Below are 21910 nucleotides of genomic sequence, written 5' to 3' on the forward strand. Positions count from 1 at the left end.
CTGTGATACATCTGGGGATACATCTTATGCTCTGTGGATCTCGATGACTATTTTAATCCCACAGTCTTGGAGGAAACCTGAGGTGATGTCTGCGGTCGCCCAGAATAGACCTCGTACCTTATCATTTCAGTAAACAGGAGCTTTGTGTGCGGATATGGCCGTATTCTCCCGGAATAAGTGTCAGTCACATCAGGGCGCTAGAAGAAAGCCTCCATTCACCCTCACAGAGAAGGATCCCGCATCCGCTGCAGAAGAATCCGTCCAGTGTGCGGCCGGCCGCCATGTTTACCTGCTGGATGAGGAGCTGGCCCGGCTAACTGAGACGCTTTATCCTCACAGGAGGATCGCTGGAGGTTCGCAGTCAGACTTGGAAGTTTCCTTGAGTTTTTCCCCTCTTAATAGACTCTTTCAGGAACACTACTAAATATTGACTGCGGGTAAATCCGGGAATATATAAAGGAGGCCTCTGTCCTGGAGGAGTCACAGGGAAGGAGATTTTATACCAACAACCAATAACACATGACCAATCAGTGTACAGCATCTGTCTGCACAGTCATGTGTCTCCATGGTTACAGAACCTATTATCCATTATCCCGCAAGCCTATCTACCCTGAGGAAGAAAGGCGGTAACATCTGATAGATGTCGGTCCCATCTGCTAGACTATCAGGCATCTCTATAACAGGGGGCCCTTTGGCCCCGTCTGGCCCAGCTGCAGTGGCCCAGGGTGGCCAGATTCCAAAAACAGCTGGTCGGAGTGTTTTAGTCAGTTTCCGATACACTTAATGCAACTCAGCGATGTTAAAACGACTGCTGTATTGTCTCCTGAGTTCTAGAACTTTCCTGGCTGTTTTTGGAGCCACCTCCAGGCCCGGTAGTATTTAGGATTAGTGGCATTCTAGAGGCAGATGGGGGCCCCAGGGATGAGACCCACATCTATCAGACGTTTGGTGACGTGAATATGCCTTTAAATATTTTTTATTCTGAAGCCTCATTTTTTGGAGCTCTGCGTTGCGGAGTTTGGTGACGTGAATATGCCTTTAAATATTTTTTATTCTGAAGCCTCATTTTTTGGAGCTCTGCGTTGCGGAGTTCTTCCATTATTCCTCTTGGAAATATAAGAATAAATTGACAGCTGGGCGGGATTACTCATCTTATAACTGGTGTATGTCCCTACACTATTGATGCAGAAACACGTCCCTCCGATGAGGACAATGACTGGGAACAAACAATCGCCTGATACTCGGCTCCTGTAATAGTTGTAATTTTTTGGCAAATACAAGAACTTACTGAACCCCACAGGTCGGGGAGGCAACGGATTTAGGAAGGTTTCACATTTACTTTCTGAGTAGGACAAATGTACGGTGCAGGAAATCCGTCTGAGTCACCGATCTCCGTCTGATTCGGCTTCCCTCTCTATTTATGAGTAATATAAATGTTTGTGCGCTGGCGGAGGATTATTTACTCAGTGAGTAAGCTGCGGGATCTGTCTCCTGGATCTGCGGCTGCCGCACGTTCTGCCTCTTATTTTGGGAAGAAGAGATGATGATATTGTACATTACAGTAAATGTGCCCGGTGCCTTATAGCACCTATGGAGAGTGGTCCATGTGTGTGTGTATATATATATATATATATATATATATATATATATATATATATGCAAGAGGAGATCACAGTTTTTCCAAATTGTAACTTGGTTTAAGAGCATTGCTTTGGTTTAAGAGCTCCTTGTACTGGGTGGGAGTGGGGGAGGAGTATAGCCTGCAAACAGTGGTCTACAGCTCTGTCCTCCCTCACCTTCCAAATCATGGCAGATCTGTCAGCCCTTGTGTCCCCCATCCTCTCCACTCCTGCTATAATGTGTCTGCACTCACACTCAGCTATACACACTGCTGCTATAATTGGCCTGCACTTACACTCAGCTATACACACTGCTGTATATAAAGTTTCTGTCACTGTCCTTCTGCACAGCTCTGTGATTCTCACTTACTGATTGGTCCATGCTGAACACACCCCCTTCCCCATTGCTGTCATGTGACCGCACAGACCTCTGACAGCAGCCCTGCTTCTCTATTCTAGCCTGTTGTACTACACTACTGCATTATGGGGATCTGCATCTCCATCCTGTATCTACAAGCGGCTGCTGTGTTATCAGGGTTATACAGTTACTATACATTATACATCACATGCTACTATACTGTACAGTAACTTATATATCACATATCCAGCTGTTGTGTTATCAGGGTTATACAGTTACTATATATTATATACCACATGCTGATTGCTATACTGTACAGTAACTTATATATCACATATCCAACTGCAGTGTTATCAGGGTTATACAGTTACTATACATTATATACCACATGCTGCTATACTGTACAGTAACTTATATATCACATATCCAGCTGCTGTGTTATCAGGGTTATACAGTTACTATACATTATATACCACATGCTGATTGCTATACTGTACAGTAACTTATATATCACATATCCAGCTGCTGTGTTATCAGGGTTATACAGTTACTATACATTATATACCACATGCCGAGTGCTATACTGTACAGTAACTTATATATCACCTATCCAGCTGCTGTGTTATCAGGGTTATACAGTTACTATACAATATACACCACATGCTGCTATACTGTACAGTAACTTATATATCACATATCCAGCTGCTGCTGTGTTATCAGGGTTTTACAGTTACTATACATTATATACCACAGGCTGTTATACTGTACAGTAACTTATATATCACATATCCAGCTGCTGTGTTATCAGGGTTATACAGTTACTATACATTATATACCACATGCTGATTGCTATACTGTACAGTAACTTATACATCACATATCCATCTGCTATGTTATCAGGGTTATACAGTTACTATACATTATATACCACATGCTGCTATACTGTACAGTAACTTATATATCACATATCCAGCTGCTGTGTTATCAGGGTTATACAGTTACTATACATTATACACCACATGCTGCTATACTGTACAGTAACTTATATATCACATATCCATCTGCTATGTTATCAGGGTTATACAGTTACTATACATTATACACCACATGCTGATTGCTATACTGTACAGTAACTTATATATCACATATCCAGCTGCTGCTGTGTTATCAGGGTTATACAGTTACTATACATTATACACCACATGCTGCTATACTGTACAGTAACTTATATATCACATATCCAGCTGCTGCTGTGTTATCAGGGTTATACAGTTACTATACATTATACACCACATGCTGATTGCTATACTGTACAGTAACTTATATATCACATATCCAGCTGCTGTGTTATCAGGGTTATACAGTTATTATACAGTTACCATATCCATACTTGTGTCGTTTGGGGGCAGCCTTCCCCGCCGGTGGTGCTAGCTGGGTTTTGGTGGGGCTTTTTGGGTCTGGTCCTGTGACATTGGGGTTGCAGGGCCGTTCCATGGCCTCCCTTCCCTGCACGTGCACGGCTTGCGGGGTTGGCGGTCGCTGACCGACACGGTGTGGAGTTAGCGTAGGGACCCGTGTGGACCAGAGGACCTGCGCGGTGGTACACGGGGCAATATGGCTTGATCAATTCATATACAGACACTCTGGTGTTGATTTTTAATATAGGCCTAGCGGCATTAGTATCAGCCATAGATGGGATGTGCAGCGGTTCCATTCTCTCCAGTTCGTGTTGTGTACTATACATTATACACCACATGCTGATTGCTATACTGTACAGTAACTTATAATATCACAGATTCTGCTGGTTCTGAATGTTTGTTTCATCTCTTCTACATGTTATTCATAATAATAATCAGTATATTTGGGGTGTGGAACCAATTGTCTGCATATCAGTGATTTCTTATGGGAAAATTTGCTTTGGTTTAAGAGTGGATTTGGATTACAAACAAATTATGCTTCTAATCCAAGGCACCCATCAAAGATGTCGCCGGCATCAAACAATCACCGATGGGAAGATAATAAGCGATTGCTGTGATGTGGGAACCGGACGCTGTGGTTTGTGGTGACGTAAATGGTCACTAATATATGAGGCTCTCGTATATCCATATATCACTGCCGCCATATCCTGCCTCTATAGGATTACTGAGTTACTATTACGCTTTCCATTTTAGTATAGGTTTCATCTTTCCATCTATCAGGATGTACAGAAAGGAAATTGCGCTTTGTCGCCGTCCTCGTGTTACAGCATTGTACTGACCATAAGACCCGCTGATTATATTTCCATGTCTATGAGCGTTCACACACAGGAAATATGTAGAAGGAATTTCTTGGGCTGGGCAGGAGGGTTTTGTGATTCGTACTAACTCCAGGGCCATGTGCTGCTCCTGAGAACTTCATATATATGCACACTTGGTTTAGCTGAGCATACATATAGTCTGAAGGTGGATGTCACTTACCTCTGTACCCTCCAGACTCATGTGTTCTATCACAAGCAGACATGTTGAAGCTGCATCTCATAGGAATACACTGACACTCTATAGCAGGGGTAAGTAAGCTAAAGCTTTGGCTCTCCAGGCATGATGGGAGTTGTAGTTTTGCATCAGCTGGAGAGCCAAGGTTCCCTACCCCTGCTATAGAGTGTAAGATAAAAGTCCTAGGTCACTAATCTATCACTTGCTGCATTTATTGTGCCCATACCCATTAGTCATATGTGGTATCCTACCACGGTTGTTACTATTGGTTACACCCTTCAGAAAAGTCTGTACTTATTGTACTAAAGTGGTGATGAAAGTAGTGATAAAGTTTCGTGTGAACAAGGAGGTAATGAATCCAGCATTCACCGGTATCTTGAACAAAGGCTTGCTTTGATAAAGTTTCGCCACTAGATGTCACTGTATTAGATATGTGTATTCAGATGCTGCACAGCTGAAGTGTGTAAAGGGTTATTGTTTGTTTGTATGTTACATGGAAGTAGTTCACATGGGTGGAGGAGGTGTGCAGGTCTTTCGTGTTGGACATTGTAGAGGAAGGACGCAAACTAGATAGCTCTCTACAGTGGTCCTCTCTGGGCCCTGGCCCTCTGCCAGGTCCCCTTCTCGAGTCAGTCTTAGTCAGAGCCCCGTATGTGTAGGACGTCAGACAGGACACAGCTAACAGTTTTCTCCTTAATGATGCTACACAAAACTATGCAGTGTTAAAACCCTTTCAAGAGAGGACAAGTCAGAGACAATCTCAACCCACGCCGTGGACTAGGAGAGTCACAGAGCAGGATGCTATCCACAGACTGCAGGAAGCTAGGAACTGATCCGGATAAAGCAAAGTTGCAGTAAGACTAGGAACTCTATCTCACAGCGCGGTTGTCAGCAGGGAACCCTCAGTATTCCACTCATCCCAGGTAACAAGGTCTGGGGCTTGTGTCACCCTCTAGGATGGGTCCCCCAAATCTAGTGGGCAGAAGGTGGAGTGAAGACTCAAAAGTCAATAAATGGGCACAAGTATTCTCTTCTTCTTCTAAGTATTCTTCTACCTCATCCTCCAACTTCCCGGCAGAGCACAGTACAACTTGAGTTGGGACTCTCACGGCATCCTCCTCTCTGCTACTCTGCTTCTTTGTATCCTTCAACACGCTACTTAGTCAGCACGACTGTACTCCTCACTCTATTCCTGTCGCAGATCTGGTTATCGTATTATCAAGTGTCTTATCTAGTACTTTATCAAGGGAACTGTCAAGTGTAGCTTATCTTGTCAATGCACAGCTGTATGTCTTGCTGCACACAAGTACCTGCCAAGTAAACCAAGCTTATTTGTGATAAAGAGCCTCCGTGATTCTTCATCCCGCACCGACACAGCGTACACTACAGCCTTGGGACATTTCCCCTTTCTGTGGGTGGCAGTCCGGTAAGGTCACTACACCACTCCGACCCACGTGACTACACTAAGGGCCCTATTACACTGGACGATTATCGTTCACATAATCGTTAACGATTAACGATCTCAAACAACCGCTATTGCGAAAGACCTGAAAACGTTCACTCGTTTCCATGGAACGATAATCGTTACTTATGATCGTATTTGCGATAATTTTTTTCTTTACTGTTTCTTCGCTATTGCGTTCGTATCTACTGCGAACGACCGAACGACGTCTTATTCAATGCAAACTACTTGCGAACGTTTTGCGAACGAGCAACGATAAAAATAGGTCCAGGTCTTTTAAAGCGATCAACGATTTCTTGTTCGGTCGTTAATCGTTAACTGCATTTCAACCGAACGATTATCGTTTAGATTCAAACGATGTAACGATAATCTGAACGATATTCGTCCGGTGGAATACACGAGCCGATTATCGTGCAAAAAATCGTTATATCGGTGGAATTTAAACGATACTTGTTCTGTGTAATTGCAGGCAACGATCGAAAAATCGTTCATTTGTCGTTGATCGTTTATTCAGATCTGGACCTAAAATCTTCGCTAATCGTTCGCTGTAATTCCACATTCATTCGCTCAAGTTCCGCCTTTTTTCACTAATCGTTCAGTGTAATTGCACTTTGTTCATTGTTTTTCTGGGATCAGAATGTGTAAACGATCATAGTAACGATCGCGATAACGATCAACTAACGACTATCGTTCTGTGTAATATGGCGAACAATGTGAATTTAACGATAAAAAATCTCGTTTGCGATCTGGAAAGTAATATTCTATACACATACTAATATTATACAGGGGCATCTATCCCCAATGTGAGGAGCAGTGACACATAATTACTGTATAATGATTCCAGTAAATCTAGCGCCACCTTGTGGCTGAGGCGCGGGTCTGCAGGATCCATAGAGAGCTCTGCTCTTGTATATTCCCCATCCTGATTATGTGAAGGTGCAGGATATGTCTTCCTCCATCTTATCCTCTATCCGTCTCATTTATACGAGATCCCGACCTGCTGGAGCCGGATACGGGATGAGACATAATAATAATAATCCTGTCAGGGTAAGGGCAGCCATCATGTGTTATGGAGCAGATTCTCCCGCATGCCCAGGCCCGCTCTGCAGACTATTGCAGCAATTTCTGCTTTTCCTACTATATTAGTTGGGGACAGGAGGTTGTCACTAGTTGCTCATGTTTTATGTCGTGGGTTAAAGGGGTACTCCGGTGATTTTTTTTCCTTTCAAATCAACTGGTTTCAGAAATGTATAAATTCGTTTTTAGAAGTAAAAATAAAAAAATCTCCAGTCTTCCAGTAATTATCAGCTGCTGTATGTCCTGCAGGAAGTGGTGTATTCTATCCAGTCTGACCCAGTGCTCTCTGCTGCCACCTCTGTCCATGTCAGGAACTGTCCAGAGCAGGAGAGGTTTTCTATGGGGATTTGCTGCTGCTCTGGACAGTTCCTGACATGGACAGAGGTGGCAGCAGAGAGCAGTGTGTCAGACTGGAGAGAATACACCACTTCCTGCAGGACATACAGCAAGTGATAAGTACTGGAAGACTGGAGATTTTAAAATAGAAGTAAATTACAAATCTATATAACTTTCTGAAACCAATTGATTTGAATGAAAAAACAACAATGCTGGAGTACTCCTTTAATGGCAGACATACTGTACGACATACTGACTTGTGACACGTAATTATATGTTTGTCTGTGGGGATGGCATGGTGGCCCTGCGCCCGTATACTCCTGTAACGTCTGCATTGTGACATACGGCGCGCACGCTTCTATTACAGTAAGGCAGATGGCGTTAATAGACATGAGAGGAAATGAGCTGTGCATGGCCGGCGGCCTCATTGCTGCGGTTTATTATTCTAATGTTACTACATGACGGGAATGTTACCGTCTATTTATACGCTGCTGTCGGTGGCTGATTGGAACTCATTGTCCTGCTGCCTCATTGTGTCTGGTTACTGGCAGACAATGTGCGGACACTCTCTGTACCATAGCTCTATTAGGGAAAACAACCCAAAATTACAGCGACCTCGTAGTATATTACATAGTGATAGATGATATCAGCTGTCTATTATTTACAAAGCACCAACATATTCCGGAGCGTTGTATGTATGTATCAGGGATTGATCCGTTGTGGAGCAAAGTACTCCATTGAGTTGTATGTATTTATGGCATAGAGTCCCCTGGTATCAGTGGCTCCCCCTCCAGGCCTGGTCGTGTATACCAGTCCCTGAATTTGGGGAATTTCCACTTTAATTCCTGTGAAATGTGACTAATATGTTATAGTTATAATGTCCGAGCGATCGTCATAGGTGTCAGAGACGACTCACTGTTCACCGGAATCGAGGGAAATATACACATAACGGTGAGAAGCTAGATCAGGGATGGGGAACCTGTCGCCCTCCTGCTGGGGCAGAACTACAACTCCCATCATGCCTGGACAGCTAAAGCTTCGGCTGTCCAGGCATGATGGGGTATGTAGTTTTGCACCAGCTGGAGGGCGGCAGGTTTTCTGATTTAGACGGACGTGTCCGACTCTTGTTCCTTAGTATAAAATATTCTGGAGAACAGTTCTCTACAGTCATTAAAGGGGTAGTTAAAAAAAAAAAAAATTCTTTCAAATCAACAGGTGCAAGCAAGTGGCAGAGATTTTAAATTTACATCTATTAAAAAATCTCCCGTTTCTCAGTACTTATCAGCTGCTGTATGTCCTGCAGAAAGTGGTGTTTTATTTCCAGTCTGACACAGTGCTCTCTGCTGCCACCTCTGTCCATGTCAGGAACTGTCCAGAGCAGGAGAGGTTTTCTATGGGGATTTGCTGCTGCTCTGGACGGTTCCTGACATGGACAGATGAGGTGGGTGTTCCTGCAGGACATACAGCAGCTGATAAGTACTGGAGATTTTTAAATAAAATTAAATTAGAATTCTCTGGCACCAGTTGATTTAAAAGAATTTTTTTCTGCGTGAACAATCGTCTTAACCCCTAAACGACCCATGACGTAACTGTACGACCCATGACGTAAAGTCCCCCCCATGATGTGATCGCGGAGGAGCCTTCCTTTCATCCTGTCAGGACGGGGGTCTGAACCCGTCTTAGTAATCTTGTATTGCTCTCGGCTGATCTATGCAGTATAGGGGATGGGGAGAATAACCCCAGGGGGAATAACCCTAACCCCAGGGGAACCTAGTTAGTGTGTAAAAAAAAATGTAATTTTTTTTTTTAATTTAAAAAAAAATTCCCTCCCCTTATAAAAATCTGAATCACCCCCCCCCCCCCCCCCCTTAAATAAATAAATGAAAAATTCAAAAATGCAAAATTGCACATTTTTGGTCGCGTCAAAACCAGAAAAATAGTGGTAAAAAGCGATCAAAAAGTCGCATATACGCAAACAAGGTATCGATAGAAAGAACAGATCATGGCGGAAAAAAAATGACACCTCACACAGCTCCATAGACCAAAGGATAAAAGCGCTATAAGCCTGGGAATGGAGCGATTTTAAGGAACTTATATTTTTTTTAAAAGGTTTTAATTTTTTAAAAGCCATCAAATAAAATAAATGTTACACAAATTACGTATCGTAATCGTACTGAATTGAGGAACATGTATAACATTGGGGATCGGGGATTGGGGAGCCCCAGTAGTTTATGTTTCTCTCCTATGGGGCTGATTTCTGCAAACTGTTGCCCATAGCAACCAATCACAGCGCAGCTTTCATTTTAGCAGAGCAGTATAAGCTGCGCTGTGATTGGTCGCTATGGGCAACAAGGACAAATGAGGCCTGTGTCCATATACTGAATTATTGTAGCTGTCAGAATCTCCATTATTCGCTCCCTGTCAGTATACGGCATATTGCTTGGTCTTTCTTCTGTATTGTAACCCTTTGTAACACAGGAAACTACAAGCGTAAGACCTGGTTCACACTAGCCTAATAAAGATGTATTTTTCCATTCGTAATACAGCTGTATTGCTACATGTTCCCATGCAGTATTTTAGCCATTTCCTGCTTTTCCCTTAATTTTTTCAATCATTTATGGCTCGAAAAGATGCTGTATGGCCACATATCCTTAAAGTGAAAATTTTGGGTCATTTAAAGGGGCACTCCAGCTAAAATCTTTTTCTTTCAAATAAACTGGTTTCAGAAAGTTATATAGATTTGTAATTTCCTTCTATTTAAAAATATCTCTAGTCTTCCGGTACTTATCAGCTGCTGTATGTCCTGCAGGAAGTGGTGTATTCTCTCCAGTCTGACACAGTGCTCTCTGCTGCCACCACTGTCCATGTCAGGAACTGTCCAGAGCAGCAGCAAATCCCCATAGAAAAGCTCTCCGTTCTGGACAGTTCCTGATATGGACAGAGGTGGCAGCAGAGAGCACTAGAGAGAATACACCACTTCCTGCAGCACATAAAGCAGCTGATAAGTACTAGAAGACTGGGGGGGGGGTTGTCTTTTCCTTGTAACAATAAGATTTATTATTGGGGTGATGGAGGTTGATAGGCCGGTTCTCTCTAGTAACTGATCCATCATGGAGGACCGTACACATGTATATGATGTGGCGGAGGATTCGCGCACCCCCTCGTCTTCCATGCCCATGCTGTGATTATTGATCATGATGTTATTCGTCTCTTTCAGGACAATGATTCCAGTTACTGAGTTCCGTCAGTTCTCGGAGCAGCAGCCGGCCTTCCGCGTCCTCAAACCATGGTGGGACGTGTTTACGGATTACCTGTCGGTGGCCATGCTGATGATCGGGGTGTTCGGCTGTACATTGCAGGTGATGTTTGTATTCTCCGGTCCCATCTTCTCTCTCTGTCCGCCATTACTATGCTCTCTCTAATAGCAATGTGGCATGAATCCAGTAACGGGGTACACGTCTGGGGCTTGTACTGACGCACATCAGCCATAATATTGTGTAAGCTCTGACCCATCTAGGCCCGGACTCCACAAGATCAATGAAGACGTCGTGTGGTATCCACACAAAGATGTTGGCGTAAGTGCTGAGCGGAGATGCCGAACATTGCCGGACCCAAACGGTTTGGCATCTCCGCTCAACTCCCCGCAGTGGCAGAAGTTGGATGCAGGATTAGGGAGTCCGGGAACACATGGATACAGCTCATGGCCTATAGCTGTGGCCATGTTTTCCAGGACTCCCCAGGATAGCATCCAACTTCTTCAGCCAACAATATTCCGTTGCTGAACGGTTCGGAGTGAGCGTTTCCAAACCCAACCAGTTCGGCTACTCCTCTCAGCACTAGTTAGCATTAGATCTTTTAATGGGGTTATCCTAGGAGTAAAGCCCCTATTGACAGGGTAGGTAATGGGTTTCTTCTCAGTAGGTCACTGGCTGCTGGAACCCCCACCAGTTACGAGAACGAGGTGTAATTGAAGGCTAAGATAAGCATGAGCGCACTCATTCATTCTCTATAGGATTGGTGGAGATAGCAACAATGGGTGTGCATGCATTGTGTATAGGAAGAGGCCGCTGCCAGACATCCCTGTGGCTCCAGACTCTCGAGACAGCAGCTTTTCTTCACTGAGAACAAAAGAACCTGTCATGTTGAAATCTAACAGCTCGATCCATCTCTTCCCCAATAGCTGCCATGTACAATAGATGTCTGGCAGGTCCCGATGAAACTGGAGGCCTTGGCTGACATAATGTTTATTGCCACCTTAAGGCTATGTTCCCACTAGGCCTTTTTTTATTTTTACGTTTTATGGCCATCTTCTCGGACCAAATAACGTCCGTATTCTGCAAATAACAGATGTTATTTACAGAATACGGACGTTATTTGGTCTGAAAAAGACGTCCGTCCACAGAAAAAAAAGACATGGTGGGAACATATCCTTGAACAGGACTGATTTTATTGTCCTCCACAAAGGGGTGGCTGGCACCTGTTCTTGCCTTCAGAAGTGATGTAGGGCTAGGTTCACACTGTGTTTTTGCAATACGTTTTTTTCATCCGTTTTTTGTGTGCATCCATTTTGACCCGTTTTTCCATTGACTTCCATTATAAAAAAAAAAAAACGGATCAAAACGGATCCATTTTTTTGACGGACACAAAAGTAGTAATGGAAGTCAATGGAAAAACGGATCAAAACGGATGCACACAAATGCATCAGTTTTTTGCAAAAAAACAGATGAAAAAAAAAAAAAACGGATTGGAAAAAACGCAGTGTGAACCTAGCCTTACTCTCCCAAGAAAGAACTGAACGCTAATAAACTGCGCCGTCAGTTTAACAGCTTGTTTATGGATTTCACAATTTGGATTAAAAAAATTTACAAAACCCCCTTGGTTGTTATGTAAAGGAGCCATTGTTCTGCTAAATAGGAACGTGGAGTGCACATGAATATTGCTTCCTGTATACAGCACAGCGGCCCATTCATATGGAAACTGCTTCTTTCCACAATTCTTGGTATCACCTTGAATACATCTGCTGCAGAAATAAACAGCCTATTACTTAATTTCTTGTAGATAACCCCTAGTAGGTAGTTTCCTCAGTGAATAGCCCCTAGTAAGTAGTTTCTCTTGTATATAGTCCCCAGTTGGTAGTTTCCCCAGTAGATAAGCCCCTAGTAGGTAGTTTCCCCTATATATAGGCCCCGAGAAGGTAGTTTCTCCCTATAGATAGCCCCCAGTGGGTAGTTTCCCCTGTATAAAGGCCCCCAGAAGGTAGTTTCCCCCTATATCTAGCCCCCAGTAGGTAGTTTCTCTTACAGATAGCCCCCAGTAGGTGGTTTTGCCTGTAGACAGCCCCCAGTAAGTAGTTTCCCCTTTAGATAGCTCCTAGTAAGTAGTTTCCACCAGTGGATAGCCCCCAGTATGTAGTTTTCCCTAGCAGAAAGCTCCCAGTAAGTAGTTTCCACTAGTAGATAGCCCCCAGTAGGTAGTTCCCCCTGTATATAGGTCCCCAGAAGCTAGTTTCCCCTATATATAGGCCCCCAGAAGGTAGTTTCCCCCTATATCTAGTTCCCAGAGGGTAGTTTCCCCCTATAGATTGTCCCCAGTAGGTAGTTTTTCCTATACATAGCCCCAGTGGGTTTTTGTGCCTGGAGATAGCCCCCAGTATGTAGTTTCCCCCAGCAGAAAGCTTCCAGTAAGTAGTTTCCACTAGTAGATAGCCTCTCAGTAGGTACTTTCCCCAGTATTTAGCCCCCAGTAAGTAGTTTCTCCCAGTAGGTAGCCCCCCAGTAAGCAGTTTCCACCAGTAGCTAGCCCCCAGTAGGTAATTTCCCCAGTAGGTAGCCCCCCAGTAAGCAGTTTCTACTAGTAGATAGCCCCCCAGTAAGTAGTTTCCACCAGTAGATAGCCCCCCAGTAAGAAGTTTCCAACAGTAGATACCCCCCAGTAAGTATTTACCCCCAGTAGATAGCCCCGCAGTAAGTAGTTTCCCTAGTAGATATCCCCCCAGTAAGCAGTTTTTACCAGTAATTATCCCCGATAAGTAGTTTCCACCAGTAGATAGCCCTCCCAGTAAGCAATTTCCCCCAGTAGATGGTCCTCCAGTAACTGGTTTCTCCCAGTAGATAGCCCTCCAGTAAGTAGTTTCCCCCAGTAGATAGTCCCCCAGTAAGTAGTTTCCCCAGTAGATATTTTCCCAGTAAGTAGTTTCCCCCAGTAGATAGCCCCCCAGTAAGTAGTTTCCCCAGTAGATATTTTCCCAGTAAGTAGTTTCCCCCAGTAGATAGCCCCCCAGTAAGTAGTTTCCCCCAGTAGATAGCCCCCCAGTAAGTAGTTTCCCCAGTTGATGCGGTTGACATTTTGGAAATCTTATCAGCTTTGCTGTGAACATCATGAATTCTCAGCACGGAAGTCTGGGCAGCAAATCTACAGCAAATCCACCATGTGTGACCCCACTCTTATATCTGCAAATGCCTGCCAGAAATTGTGTTGAATTGTGAAATGTGTTGAATACAATCTGACACATGTAAACAAACCCTTAAAGGGGCACTCCAGCGAAAATATTTTTCTTTCAAATCAACTGGTTTTAAAACGTTATACAGATTTGTAATTTACTTCTATTTAAAAATGTCCAGTCTTCCAGTACTTATCAGCTGCTGTATGTCCTGCAGGAAGTGATGTATTCGCTCTCTGGGCTCTCTGCTGCCACCTCTGTCCATGTCAGGAACTGTCCAGAGCAGGAGAGGTTTTCTATGGGGATTTGCTGTTGCTCTGGACAGTTCCTGACATGGACAGAGGTGGCAGCAGAGAGCACTGTGTCAGACTTGAGAGAATACACCACTTACTGCAGGACATACAGCAACTGATAAATACTGGAAGTCAGGCAATTTTTAAATAAAAGTAAATTACAAAACTGTATAACTTTGATTTGAAAGAAAAAAACAAACATCAAGAAAAGTTGATTTTTTTTCCTCTGGGATCCTTTCCCGTTGTTGATTCCTTGTTGCCGCTGTCCATCATGGCCGATTACAGAACAGAATCCAGCTCTATGTTACAGAAATTTCCCTAAAACCCTCCGATCGCCGGTTAATTAAACATCAGTTTCCATCTGAATTGAATTATCGTTCCATTAGAATTTGGTTCAGCGAGCGGATAATTTAAGGAAATTCCATTGCGGCTTCGCATCTGAGATCCTCATTAGTTTGTTTGTTCCTTGAGGCTTTTCCTCGGTCGCCTTAGAAACAACATTGGAAATTGTTCACCTGTTTGTTCAGTTCATATTCATCTTGTTTGTACCAGAACAAACAATCCGGATGGTAATTGTATTAGGAGACGCTTCCTCCCCGATGAGATCTGTAACCTGTTCGGATCCGGACGTCTCTGTGGCCTTATCCACCCAAAGCAAAATGTAGCACTGGTCTGATAACTTCTTTAAGATGTTTAGGATGAATTCACACATCACATAACGTGGGCAGAATCTGCACCACAATTCCGCAGCAAGATATGGCAAAAAGTTTTTTTAAAAAGTTTCACTTACGGTGGGAAAAGGTTGCAGATTCCAGGCCTGTAGCCCAATTCAAGGATACAATACGTCATTGTTCACATGACTTTTCTTCCTAACTACAACCGGATGCCATGGGACTTTTCTTAGCTACTTTGGATTATCTGCCAAAGACTTGAAGCCAAAGCCAGGAATGGATTTGAAAAGAGAAGAAATCCAGTCTTTCCTTTATGACCTGATCCCTGTTTATAGTCTGTTTCTGGCTTTGGCTTTAAATCTTTGGCAGACAATCTGTCAGATAATCTTTCTGTGTAAATGGCCCCTTAGAGCAGCATGAAAGGGCTATCCTCGCTGCAGTATGGATGAAAGTTAATCAGGAAATGTAATGGAGTCCGATTACCCCTCTAAGGCAGTGTATGCATGAACAGGAACAGCACTCTTTCTTGTTGGTGCAAACAAGGTTATGACTTTTTGCCATTCCTGACATTAAAGGGGTTATCCCAGTTTCCAAAAAAAAACATGTCTGCTTTCTTACAAAAACAGCACCTCTCCTGTCCTCGGTTTAAGTGTGATATTGCAGCACAGTTTCTATCGAAGTTGAATAGAGCTGAATTGTAATACCACACTCAACCTGAGGACAGGGGTGGTGCTGTCTTTGCAGGAGAGTAGTTGTGTTTCTTTGAATCCTAAATGAATTCTTTAAACAGGCCTGTCCATCAGCATAAGATGGCGGGGGTCTGACCCTCTGCAGCTGTTTAAAGAGGCTGCAATGCTCATAGAAACCCTGCAAAGTCTTTAAAGGAGAAGTCCGGTGAAAATTTTTATTAAAGTATTGTATTGCCCCCTAAAAGTTATACAAATCCCCAATATAGACTTATTACGGGAAATGCTTGTATAGTGCTTTTTTCCCTGCACTTACTACTGCATCAAGGCTTTACTTCCTGGATAACATGGTGATGTCACTTCCTGGATAACATGGTGATGTCACTTCCTGGATAACATAGTGATGTCACTTCCTGGATAACATGGTGATGTCCCTTCCTGGATAACATGGTGATGTCACTTCCTGGATAACATGGTGATGTCACTTCCTGGATAACTTGGCGATGTCACTTCCTGGATAACATGGTGATGTCCCTTCCTGCATAACACGGTGATGTCACGACCCAAGTCCCAGAGCTGTGTGGGCTGTGGCTGCTGGATAAGATGATGGCAGGGGGACACTGAGGGACGCGGGGCACTGGAGGGACACTGAGCATTCCTCTGCCATCATCCTCCCCAGCAGCCACAGCCCGCACAGCTCTGGGAGTGAGCTCATGACATCACCATGTTATCCAGAAAATGAGATAACTATGATATCCAGGAAGTGACATCCCCATGTTATCCAGGAAGTGACATCACCATGTTATCCAGGAAGTGACATCACCATGTTATCCAGGAAGTGACATCATCATTTTATCCAGGAAGTGACATCTCCATATTATCCAGGAAGTGACATCACCATGTTATCCAGGAAGTGACATCACCATGTTATCCAGGAAGTGACATCACCATGTTATCCAGGAAGTGACATCACCATGTTATCCAGGAAGTGACACCACCATGTTATCCAGGAAGTGACATCACCATGTTATCCAGGAAGTGACATCACCATGTTATCCAGGAAGTGACATTCCTGTGTTATCCAGGAAGTGAAGCCTTGATGCAGTAGTAAGTGCAGGAAAAAAAGCACTTTAGAAGCATTTCCTGTAATAAGTGTATATTGGGGATTTGTATAACTTCTGGGGGGCAATATAATACTTATATAAAAAAAATTTGCCGGACTTCTCCTTTAATGGTTATTTCTACTGGCCCTTCCATTGTAATACTATTAGTAGCAGCAGTGTGGGGTTCTGCAGCATTGCACCTTTCAAGATAACACTGTGATGCAAGTACCAGCAGAAACATTGAAGGGTCTGCGGCGTTTGTACAAGTAGCACAGCCCCTTCAAACAGCTGCCAGGAGTCGATCTAATATTGATGACTTCTACCAAGGATAGGCTATCAATTATATGAGGCTGCATAACCCATTAAACCCAAGAAATTGTCCATCGAAATCCCATTTCTTCTTGTGTCCACCTTATAAAATGCATTCTACTAAACACCACATTACGGCTATGTTCCCACTAGGTAAAAATGACGGCTGTTTTAATTGGATGACCGTCATATAAGGGACATTGTCTGTATAATAATGGCTATGGATATAAAATACAGTCTCTTATTTGCCGTTAAATGACGGACGGCCAATTAAAACGGCCGTCTGAACATAGCCTACTAGTTTTACTTTCAAAATACTTAACCATTCTTTCTTATTCTTTATCCTTAGGTCATGCAGGACAAGATTATCTGTCTGCCAAAGAGGATACACCCGGCCCAGAACTCTTCCATCTACAATGCATCAGGTGCCGCTGTTACCAATATTCCTCTTCCGGCTCCCAAACCAATAGCTCCTTCCGGGACTGTGGAAATGAGAGGATTAAAGACCGACCTGGATCTGCAACAATACAGTTTCATCAACCAGATGTGCTACGAGCGTGCCCTCCATTGGTATGCCAAGTACTTCCCGTACCTGGTTCTCATCCACACTTTAATTTTCATGGTTTGCAGCAACTTTTGGTTTAAATTTCCCGGATCTAGCTCCAAAATCGAGCATTTTATTTCCATACTGGGAAAGTGTTTTGACTCTCCTTGGACAACCAGAGCCTTGTCTGAAGTATCTGGCGAAGAGCCAGAGGAGAAGGACAACCGAAAAAATGCTCTGAGCAAAACCATTGTCACCCCTTCTGCTGTGGAGAGTCCACTAGTGAAGACCCAGTCCCTAAAATCTATCCCTGAGAAGTTTGTAGTTGATAAAACTACAGCAGGAGCCCTGGATAAGAAGGAAGGGGAGCAAGCTAAAGCCTTATTCGAGAAAGTCAAAAAGTTCCGTCTTCATGTGGAAGAAGGAGATCTTCTGTATGCCATGTACGTACGTCAGACCATACTCAAAGTCCTTAAGTTTCTCATTATTATCTGCTACAATAGCGCACTTGTTTCCAAAGTACAGTTCACCGTGGATTGTAATGTGGACATCCAAGATATGACGGGATATAAAAACTTTTCCTGTAATCACACAATGGCGCACTTGTTTTCTAAACTGTCCTTTTGTTACTTGTGTTTCGTTGGCGTCTATGGACTCACGTGCCTTTATACTCTTTACTGGTTGTTCTACCGATCCTTGAAGGAATATTCTTTCGAATACGTTCGGCAAGAAACCGGCATTGATGATATCCCGGATGTTAAAAATGACTTTGCCTTTATGTTTCACATGATAGACCAATATGACCCGCTGTACTCAAAAAGATTTGCCGTTTTCCTATCTGAAGTAAGTGAAAATAAACTGAAACAATTAAACTTAAATAATGAATGGACGGCTGACAAGCTGAGGCAAAGGTTACAGACAAATGCGAACAACCGCCTGGAGATACAATTATTTATGCTCTCCGGTCTTCCGGATACGGTCTTCGAGATAACGGAGCTGCAGTCTCTGAAGCTGGAGATCATCAATAATGTCATGATACCAGCAACCATTGCTCAGCTTGATAACCTTCAAGAGTTGTCCTTGTATCAGTGCTCGGTAAAAATTCATACCGCAGCCCTGGCTTTCCTAAAAGAAAATCTAAAGATATTGAGAGTGAAGTTCGATGACATTCGAGAACTTCCACCATGGATGTACAGTTTGAGGAACTTGGAGGAATTGTACTTGATCGGCTCTCTAAGCCCTGATGTATCCAAAAATATAAATCTTGAGTCTTTCCGGGAGCTGAAGAGTCTGAAGATACTTTTTATCAAGAGCAATTTGTCGAAAATCCCTCAAGGAGCCGTCGATGTTTCGGGTCATCTTCAAAAGTTATGTATCCACAATGATGGATCCAAGCTGGTAATGCTTAACAATCTGAAGAAAATGGTCAACTTGACCGAGCTGGAGCTCATACACTGTGACTTAGAGCGCATACCTCACGCCATTTTCAGTCTTGTAGCTCTTCAAGAACTGGATCTGAAAGAAAATAACCTCAAATCCATCGAAGAAATCCTTAGTTTCCAACATTTACGTAAACTTACAATCTTAAAGCTGTGGTACAACAGCATCACCTATATTCCGGAACACATAAAGAAACTTTCTAGTTTGGAACGGCTATATTTCAGCCACAACAAGATCGAGGTGCTTCCCTCCCACCTGTTCTTATGCCACAAACTCCGATTCTTAGATTTGTCTTATAACGACATTAGATTCATTCCCCCCGAGATCGGAGTCCTCCAAAGTTTACAGTATTTCTCAATTTCTTGCAACAAAGTGGAAAGCGTGCCGGACGAACTCTATTTCTGCAAGAAGTTGAAGACCTTAAAAATCGGGAAGAATAACTTGAGTACTCTTTCACCAAAGATCGGGAACTTAGTGTTCCTGTCCTACCTGGATATTAAGGGTAATCATTTTGAAACTTTGCCACCAGAACTTGGAGATTGCCGAGCCTTGAAGAAAGCTGGACTTGTTGTAGAGGACACTTTATTTGAGACTCTTCCATCCGATATTAGAGATCAATTGAAATCTGAATAGCCAATGTCGGGATGTACGGTTGTACCGGAAGGGAAATCAAAAACAATACTGTTGTGAAGACAGAGGAATGGTTCTCTATTACTGGACCTTACTATTTGTTGTCTTACTATGGCCCACGTATACTGGGCATTACTTCAATGCACATGTTGTTGGTTGCTACGTTTCAGCACCTTAGTGATCGAAACTTACCTTAAACAATATGGCATTAAAACAATCTATTGCAGGGCAATATAACTTCTTGTGGGACCTTTGTAGACTTTCGTTTGGGTTTTTTCGAATACTCAGGTACTGTCTGTAGATCTGAGAAACATTTATATTTTGTTAAAAAAGAATTTTATCATGTTACAGTTACTTTGTGGGTTATCGCAGGGACCAAGCTACCACGACTCAGTCCATCAAGCATATCTATGTAACTTAATGCCTAAAGTGTCTCATGAATGTTAGTTTGTGCCTTATTTTATCACGTATTGAGACTTGTTTTTACTCTAGAATGCCATGCACTATAAAAGTTACTTGGAACATGGATGAGTTACGTTTCATCATATTGTCTCCTTTATTTTCTATGTGATACATTATTAGTGGATAAAAATGAGCTCCACAATTTTTCATACAATGGAGATAGTACTCTAGTTTTTGTCCGAACTTTCCTGCCGTAAAGTAGGTTCCCGTCACCCAAACCTGCCCATTTTGGGTGGAGTAGCAGCCGTCCATCTAATATGTCCCAGCTCTTTTCCGAATGTAGATGGTATTTAAGGAAGATAAGCCACCACCAGAGATGTCTGGCAGCGGCTTTGCTGACCCTAGCATACATGTGTATGGATGGTAGAGAGGAATAGTTGTTTGTTGGGTGAGTGTTTTCCTGACAGCTTTCTAATATATGTGGCCAGACCCAAAAGGAACAGCAGTCAGGGTATACTTCATCTGGCCCCTCCAACCAAGGATGGTAATGGACGTTTTCAAGGTGGCTCTTACAACTCCGGATGCTGTTTTGTGTGCCAGTGGCTGTTTTCAGTGCCAGTTCACATATTTAGAGTTTTTTAGTTGTTTTTTGCAGATCACTGAATGCCGTATTACACAGCACGATATTCCGGGGGAAGTGAGTACTAACCTGTCAGCTCAGTGCTCGCTTCCCCCTTGTTCTCTGATCACTGGATGTGGAGGTCGGCTGATCGTGGCCTTTGAACACAAAACAATTCTTCTGTTGTACGAAACAATTATTGGCCTGAATGGCCGTTAATCGGCTTACTCTCCAGTCCCGCACGCTGCAGCTTTAGAGTGGCCTGTGTGAGCTGACAGGCCGCTCAGCCAATCACTATGGCCAGTGATTGACCGAGCCGCCTGTCAGCATAGACCTGCGGCTCTGAGGCTGCAGCGTGCGGGACTGGAAAGGAAGCAGAGGGCAGGAGAACACTGGGAACGTGCACAGGTAATGTAAACTGTCCAGCTGTCGGCCACGTATCGCTAGTACATGTAGCATCGCGAGGTCGGCACCTGTTGATTTAAGGGTTAGGGCCTAAAGAAATGATCAACTGCTGAATCGAGCCGATTTGGATGATTATCACTCCGTCTAATAGGGCCCTTACAGAAGGAAGCATTCTCTGATGCCACCTATATATACACAGTGGCTGCCTACAGGGGGCACTAGAGAGACAGTTATCTCTCTGGCCTCCAGATACACACGAACGCTTGGCTCCACTAAACATTCATGTATTCTCAATAGGGCGGGGTTAACCACAGCCTGACTGCTGGATTTATGCCTTCCTTCTCTATCGGTGGAGAGTCATGAGGTCGCCATACACTGTCTACTGTTAGCAGCAGGTTGAGCCACCTGTAGTATACCATGTGTGGACATCATGAGCATTGAATTTCACAGGCTTGATCCTTATGTTCTCAGAGAAATAAGTAACTGCCAGCACCCTTCTCTCCATTGTGCACAGCTGAGCTGATCCTTCATGCTTATGGGGGATCAGGACAGACAGCTGTTGGCTGAGGCTGCTTTGGCCGTCAGCTATCTTTAGTATGTGATCCTGGTGCCCGGTGCTGCGATATTACACTGCTCATGAATATAATGGGCTAATAGCTGTGACTCCGTTCTCTTTTTTTATCACTGTCATCTATTTTACAGCTCAACATAAATATACAGAATGGCTATTACTATATTGCATCATACAAAGGGGGGATGAAGACATTGATGGCTGAAGGCGGGGGGGGGGGGGGGGGGGGGGGGGGGGGGGGGGGGGGGGGAATGAACGTAAGAGACAAACTTTCCTTCTCGGCCTCCCCTGCACAATAAGGTTCCTCTAACCTGCTGATAGTTCCCTTTAAAGTGAGTACTTCAACATCAGGTAGAAAAAAACATCATATGTACTTTCCTGTCTGCCTGCTAGTTTTCCCTCAGCCCTCCCACCCGGCCTCCTCTCCTCCCACAGCACTACTGTCAGTTCCCCACCCAGATGCTGCAGAACATCA

At 43.6% G+C, this 21910-nt stretch overlaps 1 protein-coding gene across 3 annotated transcripts in view; it reads left to right on the forward strand.

Annotated features, from left to right (window-relative positions):
- LRRC8C (leucine rich repeat containing 8 VRAC subunit C) overlaps positions 1–19966 on the forward strand; it is a 42820-nt gene extending 22854 nt beyond the window's left edge. Inside the window, exons 1-3 of one of the 3 annotated variants that reach the window (XM_069969075.1) lie at positions 9675–9743; positions 10541–10682; positions 17174–19966. In XM_069969075.1, coding sequence (XP_069825176.1) covers positions 10545–10682; positions 17174–19441 — 2406 coding nt within the window. In that variant the 5' untranslated portion in view covers positions 9675–9743; positions 10541–10544 and the 3' untranslated portion in view covers positions 19442–19966. Of the gene's footprint in view, positions 1–9674; positions 9814–10540; positions 10683–17173 lie in introns of those variants that run through there. The other 2 variants (XM_069969076.1, XM_069969074.1) reach the window with 2 other exon arrangements.
- Positions 19967–21910: the final 1944 nt, after the last annotated feature.

The sequence above is a fragment of the Dendropsophus ebraccatus genome, chromosome 4 (genome assembly GCF_027789765.1).
Source record: "Dendropsophus ebraccatus isolate aDenEbr1 chromosome 4, aDenEbr1.pat, whole genome shotgun sequence".
Classification (NCBI taxonomy): Eukaryota; Metazoa; Chordata; class Amphibia; order Anura; family Hylidae; genus Dendropsophus; species Dendropsophus ebraccatus.